Source organism: Rutidosis leptorrhynchoides, chromosome 11 (assembly GCF_046630445.1).
Source record: "Rutidosis leptorrhynchoides isolate AG116_Rl617_1_P2 chromosome 11, CSIRO_AGI_Rlap_v1, whole genome shotgun sequence".
In the NCBI taxonomy this organism is placed as follows: domain Eukaryota; kingdom Viridiplantae; phylum Streptophyta; class Magnoliopsida; order Asterales; family Asteraceae; genus Rutidosis; species Rutidosis leptorrhynchoides.
In genome coordinates, this window is record NC_092343.1 from 365,916,805 (window position 1) to 365,929,615 (window position 12,811).

The window sequence follows — 12,811 nt, forward strand, 5'->3', positions numbered from 1 at the left end:
AATATTCCAACTAATTGGGGACTTAAACTTTAACAAGGTCTTAAAACTTTATTTAATAATTACACCAGGATATCGACTGCGTGTAACCCAAGGTTTTAATACTTTGTTAATAATTACGCCAAGTGTCCTTGTACATAATTCACCCCTGTTTTAATGAGTCCATTGACTATTAATCCATTCCCGTGTCCGGTTAAATGAACAATTATTAGTACTTATAAATATCCCGCCCGTCGTATCCGATCGAGTTTATATGGTTATTTATAGGTACGTCCAATTGTAAATCTTTATATTAAATTAACGAACTATCATTCAATTAAACAAATATAAAGCCCATTAATAGCCCATAGTCCAATTTTCACAAGTGTCGGTCTTTTGTCCAAACCCCAATTATAGTCCAAAGCCCAATTACCCCGTCTTTAATATTTAGCCCAACATCACGATTACTTCGGCTTAAATAAGCTAAATAATAACTTAGCTACGAGACATTAATTTAAAAAGGTTGAACATAACTTACAATGATTAATAATAGCGTAGCCTTACACGGACAGAATTTTGACTTACAAACTTACAACATTCACCACTATAACCTTATTATTATTAATTTAAAATTAAAATTAAAATCATAAATATAAATATAAATATATATATATATATATATATATATATATATATATATATATATATATATATATATATATATATATATATATATATATATATATATATATATATATATATTTGAGAGTAAGAGAGATTGATGATGGAGTGTAAACTTCGGCCAGAAATCGTGCTATTTAAAGAATGTGGCTTGCTACAGTGATCCATGTGACCGCATAGATCTTGTGCCTTCTGGCCATGCGATCGCATGGCACCATTTTACAGCTCAGGATCTTTTGTTTTTTTATTTGCCGACGGTTTTAATATATAATATATATATAATTTTAAGAATTAATTATATATTATATTATATTCATGTGCATAGTTGACTTGTAATTTTTAGTCCGTTGCGTCGCACGTTGAAAGTTAACTCTGGTCCCGGTTCCGAATTTTCGAACGTCCTTGCGTACAATTTAATATCATGTACTTTGCGTTTTGCGGCTCGTACTCTTGTAATTTCTAGACGTTTCTCATTAATAATTTGAACCACTTTGATTGTACTTTGTACTTTTTAGCTTTTTGGTCGTTTGCGTCTTCAAATCGTCGAATCTGTCTTTTGTCTTCACCTTTTAATATTTAAACGAATATCACTTGTAAATAGAACAATTGCAACCAAAAGCTTGTCTTTCTTGAAGGATAATGCTATGAAATATATGTTCGTTTTTAGCATTATCAAATATTCCCACACTTGAGCGTTGCTTGTCCTCAAGAAATATAGTCTTGAAATAAAAATACTAGAATCACTTCTTTATTCTTCACACTTTGTACATCAGTGATTTCTATACGGCGGTATGAACAATGATAGTAACGTTGTGGTTTACAGTCCCACATGACTATGAAAATTTAGATCCTTTAAGGAAATTGGATCTTTATGAAAACATTTGATCTTTTTTTTTTAAATACATGCTAGTTTTTACACTAGACAAGTTTTTCGGAATAACCCTTTACCGGTGTTTGCAAAATTGTTTTTGTGGGTTTCAGATTTGAAAATTTTAGCTCAAAACTTGCGGTTTTGTGTCACCCACTTGCTAACCTTGTATTGGGAAAGAAACACGTCCAGTATACTTGCTCCGTATATTACCTTTCGGTAAACTACCGTCCTGTAGTAAAGGAAAGCGTTGAACAAGCAACTGTTAAGGCAATGTCCCGTGACATGCTTTTGATTATGGTCTATATCGTGTCGGATGCAATTACTATCCTTTGTAAAAGCAATAGTAAAGATCACCCTATAGTTTTTCGGTCTGGCACAAAGTCCTGTCTTTGACCATGCTATGCAACCACCGTTCTTACGGTTGACACCCGATTCGGTTCAGGTGACCTAATGAATTCCAGGTGAATTCCTAGGATTTTACGTTCAATGGTAATGAATGCATTGAAAATAGGTTTTCAGAAAACAAATCGGTTTGTAATTTGATCAAAATATTTTCTCGTTCAAGCTCGAGTTTAGATATCATCGAATTCCATGAGTTTGAATTCTCAATCTTTAAGGTCAATCTCAAGGATTGAGTAATATCAGTCTTAAAAGCTGATTTTTGATCTTTAAATAGATTATCCTTTCTGGGGATCTGATTCATTAGTCTTATAAGCTAATTTGCACGGTGCCCCCCATTGTACAAGATAGATTCTCTCATGGTTAAGATAAGTCTGACCACTTGGCGACCCTGTTTGATGCCGAGGTCTGTGGATTTCCAGCTGATTTTCGAGAAAACTTTTCAAGGTTTTTCGTAGTCTCTACAACTGGTCTGGACGACAACTTCCTGACCTAAATCAAGAAACGCATGTCTTTTTCTCGGAAGACTTTACTTCCTTTTAAATTTCATTTATATTATAATAAACTGGGTAAAACTTGATTAAAATCGTCCAAAACAAAAGTATCTTCAATTATTTATACAAAAATATGTGATATATGTTCTAAATAACTTGGTAAATTTTTCCCACACTTGGCTTTTATTTTCCTTTATTTGCCTTTTTATTTTCCTCTATTCCATTTTAAATGAATTCTAACATTTTAGGTTGTTTCTCAATTTATGTCCTTTCTGAGGTAACTATAATTTCGGTGTTAACACCTAGTTTTATCGTTCATAAATATGTATAAACATGATTTTGAGTTCATTTAGTTGAAAATTTTGAAATTTTTTATCAGAATTGGGTAGTCAGTATATAAGACTAGGGCTGTTCTTTATTATCAGAGAGCACTAGATTCTAATACAACTACTGTGTTACTAGTATTTTTAATGGTAACCAAGTGTTTAAATTAAAATTTTAAAAATCCGAAAAAATTTAATCCCTTCCCACACTTAAGATCTTGCAATGCCCTCATTTGTAAGAAATCAGTAACAATTTAAATTATTGCGGGTGATTAGCGTAGAAAAATGATTAAATTTTACCAAAGTTTCCAAACATATTGGCGTTTGTTTGTTGAATGATAAATGGTGCACATCATTTGTTTATTCCGTCTTATTGTTACATCACATTTGTTTCTCGTTTTGTCGTCAAAATTAGTTGCTTTTGCTGAACTTAATGCCAGTCTTTGAAAATGCGCTGTTTTACCCTGTTGTGTACATGAAATAAAATACATACATACAAATAATAACATGCATGGTAATTTGAAATGGGACTTAATATCCCACTTTCAAATTACAAAAATGAAATATTAGTACAAAATAATAAAAATATTAAACATTACATTAAAAGTAACACAATATTATATGTTTTAAACATAAGTAAATAAAAATAGTAAAAGATAAAAATCACCAACGGGAACTGTATCAATCTGGATAGGGGTTCCAGTTCATGTCATCGATCGGGTTCCACGGTTGGTTATAGGTGTACTAATAGGCTTGGTTAGGGTCGTAGAGAGTAAATGGTGGCCACATATCGGGCTGGTGTGGCGGATAGTAAGCAGGTCGAGTCGGTACGTAGTTATTTGGTACCTGAGGTGATAGCTGGCTCATGATCTGACGCTGATGATAGTACCATCTATCATGTTGTCGTTGCCTGGAATGCTGATACCCATTCTCGGCGTGCCACTGCTCGAACTGACTATGTCTAGCCTTGTTTATCATTTCTACCTCATCTATACGCTGGTAAACGTAGTAACATCCTCCCTAATGACATCCCTAATGTCATTCGGTTCCTCCATTTCCTCATCTGAACCTCTCTCTACCTGTGGATGACGACCCTCATATGGCACTGCCTGATTGCGTCTGCTCTTTAATACCTTTGCACCCTGATAGACCCGCAATCCTAAAGTCTCAACCTGTTCCCTACATACCATCAGTGGACCCCCTTGATCCCTATCTACACCTAAATACTCTCCAATGAGAGTAACAAAAATACCTCCTCCTATTATTCCCCCGTCCTGTATTCCTTCCACCATTTTGGACAGATAAAAACCAACACAGTAGGGGATATTAACAAAGCTTCTAGTGTTTCAAATACACTTAAGGTAAAATAAATCGTGTTGAGTCACTTTCTCCTTGTTGTTACCTCTTTGTGTAATCGAATTAGCTAAAAATCTATGTATAATACGAAGCTTGGCTTGGTTAATATCTAAATAGAAGTGCCTTCCTCCCCGCGTAAAAACATCATAATTTGACATACGCCTCCAGACGGTGTCAGCGTCAAAATTCCTATCTACCCTTTCACCATGATAAATCAAATTTGTACAATTAGGTAGTAGTAATTCACCAGGAATGTAAATCTGTAAAGCCCTGGCCATGTTCAGCATGGACATCCTATACATCCTACGGCGAAGTAAAAATGTAAGAAAATTCCTATCGTCTAACCTAACTACATCCGCATCAAGTGATATAGTACTCATAAGCTCAACACACTACCCTTTATATACAGGCCTACGAATGGTGAATAAATGTTCCCAATCGGGAAAAGAAGAGTTCCCATACCTTTGGATCAGATGCTGCCTAACTGAGTTAGCTAGTTGGACCCTTTCCAAAGGCTCCCAATCGATTACCCTCGTTACTTCTACATTTTTCGGTACCAATTTAAATTTGTTACTTTGGTACGTCGGGTAATCTCTCCAGCTTCGATCAAATCTCAAATTGGGATGCAACTGTTCTTCATGAATCGTTAGGTGTTCTATTATTGGGTGAATCGGAATTTGTACGTAGGCATTAACATATTCTTGTTGCGGATCATAGTACAGTATGTGTTGATCATTATGATATTGTTGTTCCTGTTGTTGCTCCTGTTCAGGTTCTAGTTCATATTGTGGCTCATATTGCATTTCTGGTTGTGGTTTGTTTTCAGATTGTCTGGATGATGATGATGCACCGCCAGATTCGGTATATTTCTGCAAAACACATTAAACACAAAATTTGTGCATCCAAATATGCATTAGCGTTAGCAAAATAACAAATTGAAATAATTACAATAACATGTTTAATCCATATTAAACTCACGCTCATTTTCATATTTTTATCAATTCTACACTTTTTTAAATAAGCATATATGAAAATGTTTACAAAGTTCATAAGCATTCAACTCAAATAACATGTCAAAATAATCATTACTAGCAATTGAACAAGTTTCAAATGGCATTTATATCAAATTAATCAAGTTCATGAATTTTAGACTTGAAAAGTCCACTTTAATTCTCAAAAATCATGTTTAGGATCAATGTTTGGATCATTTAGCTACCTAAACATGTTACACTACTTAATTTAGCAATAATTCATGACAAAAATCGGCCATAACCTGTTTATATCAAAAAGCCCCAAATTGCTCAAGAACACAAACCCTAGATTTCTAAAATTTTTGAAGTTTTTGGCTTCAAATCATGTTAAATAGCATCAATCTAGGTTATACATGCATAATATACTAACAATTTAACTATAATTACTCTAGAAATTAACAAAATCAAATTAGGTAAAATTTAGCTCAAGAACACTAAAATTCAAATTTAAAGAGTTTATGGGTGAAATTTTTTACCTTCCTGCCTCCCCATCTGAATATAGGTATGATTATAGCGGATTATTGTGAGAAATTTGGTTGATTTTGGTGAAAAATGGCGAATTTTTAAGAGGGTTTATGGATGTGTTCGTGTATGTGTGTGTTTGTTATGAGAGAAACAGAGCAGTTCGCTGGAACTTATGTTCCTGACCAGGATTTTAGCTCCATGCGATCGCATGGCTTGACAGTTCAAACCCCATGCGATCGCATGGGGTCAGGTATTTTTTTTTTTTAATAAAAACCTTATACTTTTAAAACAAATAATAAAATTTATTTTAAAAATTTTTTTTTTTTTAAGAATGAGGGCGTTTCGGATCGTTGTCCTAGTCCGTCTCTCGACAAAATTTTAAAATTTGTCACTTTTTAAGCGTCGTTTTAAAAACAAAGATTTTTGGGTTTTTTTAATGTTTTTGGCATACTTTAATTTAATAAGATTAAAAATAATGATAACAAAATTTCTCGTCCCGCCCTCGGGTAAAGCAATTTCGGTTCAACGACCTAGTCTTCAACTCACGACGAATTTTAAAAATCAAATTTTTAACTTAATGAAATAAAGTAAATTTTTTGTTTTTAAATTCACACCAAACTTAAATTTAAAATGCATAAAATTAAAAATTCATATAAATATTATTAATATTTTTATACATTAATTTTACAAACTTATATTAAAAATATTACTTTTTAAAATATTTAAAAACTTAAATATATTGATTTTAAAAATTTACATTAATAATTTAATATTTATATATTAATTTTAAAAACAAGGTAAAAATTAAAATTAAAAATCTTTTTGGTCTTTTATCCCACTTTAATCAATCAAATATTATCAAAAATATACGCCCCTCTTTTGGGTAAAGTAATTTCGGCTAAATTACCTAGTTTTACTCCTAATGAATTTCTGAAATATTTTGGATTGATTGATTAAAGATATTTATACCTTAAGAATAAACGGTAAATTTTGCAGTGATGTAATAAATTTTTGTATGATATCAATAATTTCAGTTTCGCATACCTAATTTTATTGAATACTAATTTAATACTTTATAGCGAACGATTCAGCGTTTATTATCAAAAGGTTGAAAGCAATAAATAAAATAAAAACTGTACATACTTACCTGTGAGATAGAATTCTCAGAGACCTGCTTTAGCCGACTCATAGGAGAGTCGTGTGATTTGGTTTTCCATAGCTACATAAGCGTAACCTTGATTCTTCAATAACTTTTCTTCTAAACATATGAATGGTCCTTCTCTGCATAGAGTAACAAATTCGGTATTTGAATATGTTTGATTGTTTGAACATTTACCTTCGTGTGACCATTTTCCGCATTTATGACATCTTTCAAGGTGTCGTGCTCTTTTTTTTGTTGCGGTTTTTGATTTTCCTTTACCAAAATGTGTCTTATGATGATCTTTCCTGAGTTCTTTCCTTACTTCGTCCATTTTTCCTCTTATGAATGATACCAGTTCACTCGGGAAGATGTTATTATTATGTTTAGTAATCATAGCGTGTAGTAGTAGACCATGGTTCAGATCAAAGGAATTCTTCATCTCGTAAAACCTAAAAAAATAAAAATTCAGAATGGAGGGAGAAGACTAGTTCTTTAGGGTCTGCTAGGGAAAGACCATGCGGATTCCATTCTCGAGAACTACACGAAAACAGAATATCTAACTCTAACAGAAATACATATTACCCTAAAAAGATTCGAATTTTCCCACACTTAGTTAGTTGTGGTGTCGAAATTGTAATTAACTTCATCTTCAACTTCCATTGGACTATCTATGTAACGTTAACTCTGTGACCATTAACTTTAAATTCAATCCCATTTGAATTTATTAACTCTACTGTTTCGTATGGGAAAACTCTTTTGACTATGAATGATCCAGACCATCTTGATTTCAATTTTCCAGGAAATAGCTTGAATCGTGAATTGAAAAGAAGAACTATGTCTCCTTCTTTAAATTATTTTGAACTTCTGATTCTTTTATCATGCCATTTCTTCATTCTTTCTTTATAGATTAATGAATTTTCGTATGCTTCATGTCTCAATTCTTCTAATTCGTTTAATTGACTTAACCGTAGACGTCCGGCTTCATGTAAATCAAGATTACATGTCTACAAAGCCCAAAATGCTTTGTGCTAAATTTCTACTAGAAGATGACATGCTTTGCCGTAAATGAGTTTAAAAGGTGTGGTGCCAATTGGAGTTTTGTAGGCTGTTCTAAAAGCCCAGAGTGCATCCTCCAATTTCATGGACCATTCCTTCGGATTTGATCCTACGATTTTCTCTAGAATACATTTTAACGCTCGGTTGGTATTTTCAACTTGTCCACTTGTTTGTGGATGATAAGCAGTTGAGATTTTATGAGTTACTCCATATCTTTTGAGAAATTTCTCAAGTTGATTATTACAAAAATGAGTACCCCGATCACTTATTAAAGCTTTCGGTGTTCCGAACCTAGCAAAAAGACGTTTTAAAAAGTTAACTACAACTCGTGCATCGTTAGTTGGGAGAGCTTGTGCTTCTGCCCATTTAGATACATAATCAATGGCAACGAGAATGTAGAGATTTTTATGAGATTTTGGAAATGGACCTATAAAGTCAATACCCCAAACGTCAAATACTTCACATACTTGAATGACATTTTATGGCATTTCATCATGTTGACTTATTTTTCCGGCCCTTTGATAAGCATCATAGGATTTACAAAGAAGGTGTGCGTCTTTGAAAATTGTAAGCCAATAGAATCCAGCGTCATAGACTTTTCTTGCTGTGAGTTGAGCCCCATAATGCCCTCCTGTTGGTCCTGTGTGACAATGGTTTAAGATTTGAATAGCTTCATCTCTGAATACACATCGGCATATTATTCCATCGGGACAACTTTTAAACAAATGTGGATCTTTCCAGAAATAGTGTTTTATATCACTAAAGAATTTTTTCGTTTTTGGTACGACAACCCTTTTTCAAGGAATCCACATACTAAATAGTTTGCACAGTCTGCAAACCATGGAATTTCATTATAATCGATCTTCAATAGATATTCATCAGGAAAGTTATCTTGTATAGCCTATTCATTTAGAACTTCTAATTCAGGATTCTCAAGACGAGAAAGATGATCAGCGGCGAGATTCTCTGCTCCCTTTTTATCTTGGATCTCAATATCAAACTCTTGTAAGAGTAAGATCCAACGGATTAATCGTGGTTTGGCATCTTGTTTTGAAAATAAGTATCTAAGAGCAGAATGGTCAGTATAGACCACCGTTTTAGCTAGAACGAGATATGAACGAAATTTTTCAAAAGCAAAGACTATAGCAAGGAGTTCCTTTCCAGTGATTGTGTAGTTCGTTTATGCTCCTTGTAACGTCTTACTAGCGTAATAAATAGGTTGAAATCGTTTTTCAATTCTTTGACCTAAAACGGCTCCCATTGCGAAATCACTTGCATCGCACATGAGTTCAAATGGTAGATTCCAATTTGGAGTTATCATGATCGGTGCATTCGTGAGTTTTTCTTTAAGAATATTAAAAGATTTGATGCATTCATCTGAAAAGATGAATGAAGCATTATTTTCTAGGAGTTTATTCATAGGAGTGGCAATTTTAGAAAAATATTTTATGAAACGTCGGTAAAAACCGACATGTCCTAGAAAACTCCTAACTCCTCTAACAATGGTGGGATGTGGAAGTTTAGCAATTACATCTACTTTAGCTCTATCCACTTCAATTCCTTCCTTTGAAATTTTGTGACCAAGAACGATGCCTTCTTTAACCATGAAATGGCATTTCTCCCAATTAAGAACTAGATTTGATTGTTCGCATCTAATAAGCATTCGTTCAAGATTAACTAGACATGATTCAAGAGTATCACCGAAGTCTGAAAAGTCATCCATGAAAACTTCCATGCATTCTTCTATCATGTCGTGAAAAATAGCCATCATGCACCTTTGAAAGGTTGCAAGGGCGTTGCAAAGTCCACATGGCATGCGTTTGTACGCAAAAGTACCATAAGGGCATGTGAACGTGGTTTTTTTTTGGTCCTCGGGTGCGATTGGAATTTGAAAATATCCGGAAAAACCGTCAAGAAAACAATAGTAACTATTCCCGGCTAATCTTTCCAACATTTAATCAATGAAAGGTAAGGGAAAGTGATCTTTTCTGGTGGCGTCATTTAATTTTCTATAATCAATACAAACTCGCCATCCTGTTACAGTCCTTGTAGGAATAAGCTCATTTTTTCATTTGTGATGACAGTCATGCCACCCTTCTTAGGTACGCATTGAACTGGACTTACCCATGGACTATCAGAGATTGGATAAATTAAACCTGCATCTAGCAGTTTAATAATTTCTTTCTTAACAACATCTTGCATATTTGGATTTAGTCTTCGTTGGTGTTGCACATACGTTTTATGACCTTCTTCCATAAGGATTTTATGTGTACAATATGAAGGACTTATGCCTTTAATGTCATGAATCTTCCATGCAATAGCTGGTTTGTGAGCTTTTAGCACAGAAAGAGTTGAGATTTTTCATTTTCCGTAAGAGAATACGATATTATTACAGGTAATTAAGATTCACCATGTAAATAAGCGTATTCCAAATGGTTTGGAAGTGGCTTTAACTCTAATGTCGGTGGTTCTTCTATCGATGATTTGTATCAATATCTGTCTTCCTCTTTTAACATTAGAATTTCTTCTTGTTAACACCTATTTCCTTATGAGGTAAGGCTTAGTGTGCCAACACGATAGTAGAAGTTATCTAGCTTTAGGTGGACGAGTGTTGCCGATTGATGTTTACCCTTGGGAAATAATCCCTGCAGACCCGGTTCACAAGTATAAAAACTTGTGGGGTGGCTTAATCAATCTGTCGTCCGTAGAGCGTAAAAGTGATAGCCGGATGACTTCTAGTGAGAGAAAGTGCTAGAGAGAGAGAGATGAAGTCTCAGCTCTCAAGTTTGTCAGAATGTCTGAACTGTGTAAAATGACGACCCAAGGGGTCTATTTATAGTGTCAGATCCACCGGATTGTTCGGGGACACGTGTCAGATGATGATACGTTCTGTTACTTGTGATCCAAAATTTATGCTGAAAGTGGCGTTCTCCGGCCAGGGCTTACGCGCTAGGCGGCCTTCAGGGTTTACGCATGACGGAGCAACCTGTATAGCGGTGAACGCTAGACGGATATTTCCACAAAACTGTTGTTTCCAGTCTTCCTGATGCTACTTTTATGTAACCATTATGCCTTTTATGCGTGTATACGATAGGATACACCATTAAGTCCCCCCAGTTTAATGACTTAAGTGTTTGAAAAATGATTAAGTTGTTAAACTTTTGATAACTCTTCCAAAACAAGCCTTTTCATTGCCCATTTGCATCGGGAAAACATTGCAGGCATTACATGCAGACGAATTTTACTGATGCTGTGATGATTAACTTTAAATGGTTGAGAATCTCCACGCGCCTCCAGCTGTAAAAAGTGTTACTTCGTACCCCATGTTTAAACTTGCCCGTACACGTGTCACAATCGTGTCCATAAAAATTGCATCGATGAACACCTATATAAACCGTCATAACCATTTTACCTTCACTTTTTTTTACCTTTGTCAAGATCTAAAAGCACATTTCTTCCCAAATTTTCATCGCTTTCTTCAACCTTAAACTCTTTAAGGTTTATCGTCTTCCAAGGTCAGTTACACTTCATCTTACTGCTATTTCTTTCATGTTGATATCTTTTTACTTTATTACCATGGCTTCTGCACTGAGTACTGGCCAAGAACATGCAGAGCCTTCTTCTTCAAATGCTGCTGACATTCCAGAAGTTAGCACGATGGCTTCATCACTAACAGGAGAATACTTAGACGGTTTGAAGATTGCCTTTCGCCATCTTAACCAATACAACCCTGTTCTTCCTACCAACAGGCAAACTGCCAACGATCCTCTGGCTGGAAAAATTTCTTTATATGCTTTACAAATTACTCACGGCAATCTCCGTGTTCTGCTTACTACATTTCTCCTTCGCATCCTTAGATATTATAAGGCCTGCCTTAGCCAAATGCATCCCCATGGCCTTCAAAAAATTATCCTTTTTGAAATGTACTGTAATGCCAGCAATATTAAGCCTCGCATTAAAGTTTTTATCTCTTTGTTTAGAATTCGTACAATTAGCGACTGCTGGCTTACTATTGATAGTAAACGAAATACTCATTTTGTTGGTACAAATAGAGTATCAAACTTGAAGGACTGGAAGAGTCCATTTTTCTTTGTTAATGAGACTGTTATTCCGGAGGAGCATTCCGTTGTCCGGAAATGGGGTGCTATTGATGCTGGTGTAGGAAAGAGTGTTAAGATTTCTGCCGCAGAGCAACGGATAGTAAATAGTTTGAAAGAGCTCCGCGTTCCGCCCAGATTATACGAGAAGTATGAGGGGATTCTTGTGCTGTGTAGAGTGAGTCAAGAATGGCCAAGCACTTCTGTGCCAGTACTCCATGAGAAGAATCAGGGTAGGATGTGATATGATCATCCTAATATATATATAAATGCTTGTCTATTGTTTACCATGTTTGCTTATATTGTTGTCCATGTTTAATTTTTGCAGCCAAATCCGAGATGTTGGTTCGCTCTTCTCTTTTATCCGTCGATCTTGAGGATGAAGTGGAAATCACTGACCGTACTAAAACTGCTGAAGAGCTAGAAGCAGAGAGGGCTGCTGCTGATGCTGCTGCTGCTACTAAAAAGGGTGAAGAAATCATTGTTAGCAGTTCTAACAGTGAGTCTGGGTCTGAACAGACAGACACTGAACGGACAGCGGATGACACCACCACTGCCGAGCAGTAGACATCAGGCTCGGTTGACATCACGGGTGAAACAAACCCCACTCCTCCTCTAATCAAAAAGATAAGGAAGAAGTGCATAGGCTCCAAGAGGGCAAAAATTACTGAGGGGAGCCAAAAGCAGAAACGCAGAAGAAGTATGTCCATTCTGCTCTTTCTTGATAATGCACATGTCTGTACTTATAACTGTTATATTTGTTCATAATGCTAATTTGTTTCTGTTAGTGATTTTAGCAGAGTCTAATGATAGCCAAGGGAAGGCCACTGAAGGTGATGAACGGAGGTGCAAGTTCCATCCGTTCCTGCTCATGTGAGCACACTGCAGGCGCTTATTGATAACCCTGCAACTAAGAGCAAA

General features: G+C 35.1%; 1 protein-coding gene across 1 annotated transcript in view; it reads right to left on the reverse strand.

The window, feature by feature from the left end:
• The window catches only part of LOC139875906 (uncharacterized), a 102,531-nt gene extending 91,097 nt beyond the window's left edge, over nt 1-11,434 (reverse strand). Inside the window, exon 1 of the mRNA XM_071863204.1 lies at nt 11,390-11,434. Within this exon, the coding sequence (XP_071719305.1) occupies nt 11,390-11,434 (45 nt within the window). The remainder of the gene's footprint in view (nt 1-11,389) is intronic.
• Nucleotides 11,435-12,811: the final 1,377 nt, after the last annotated feature.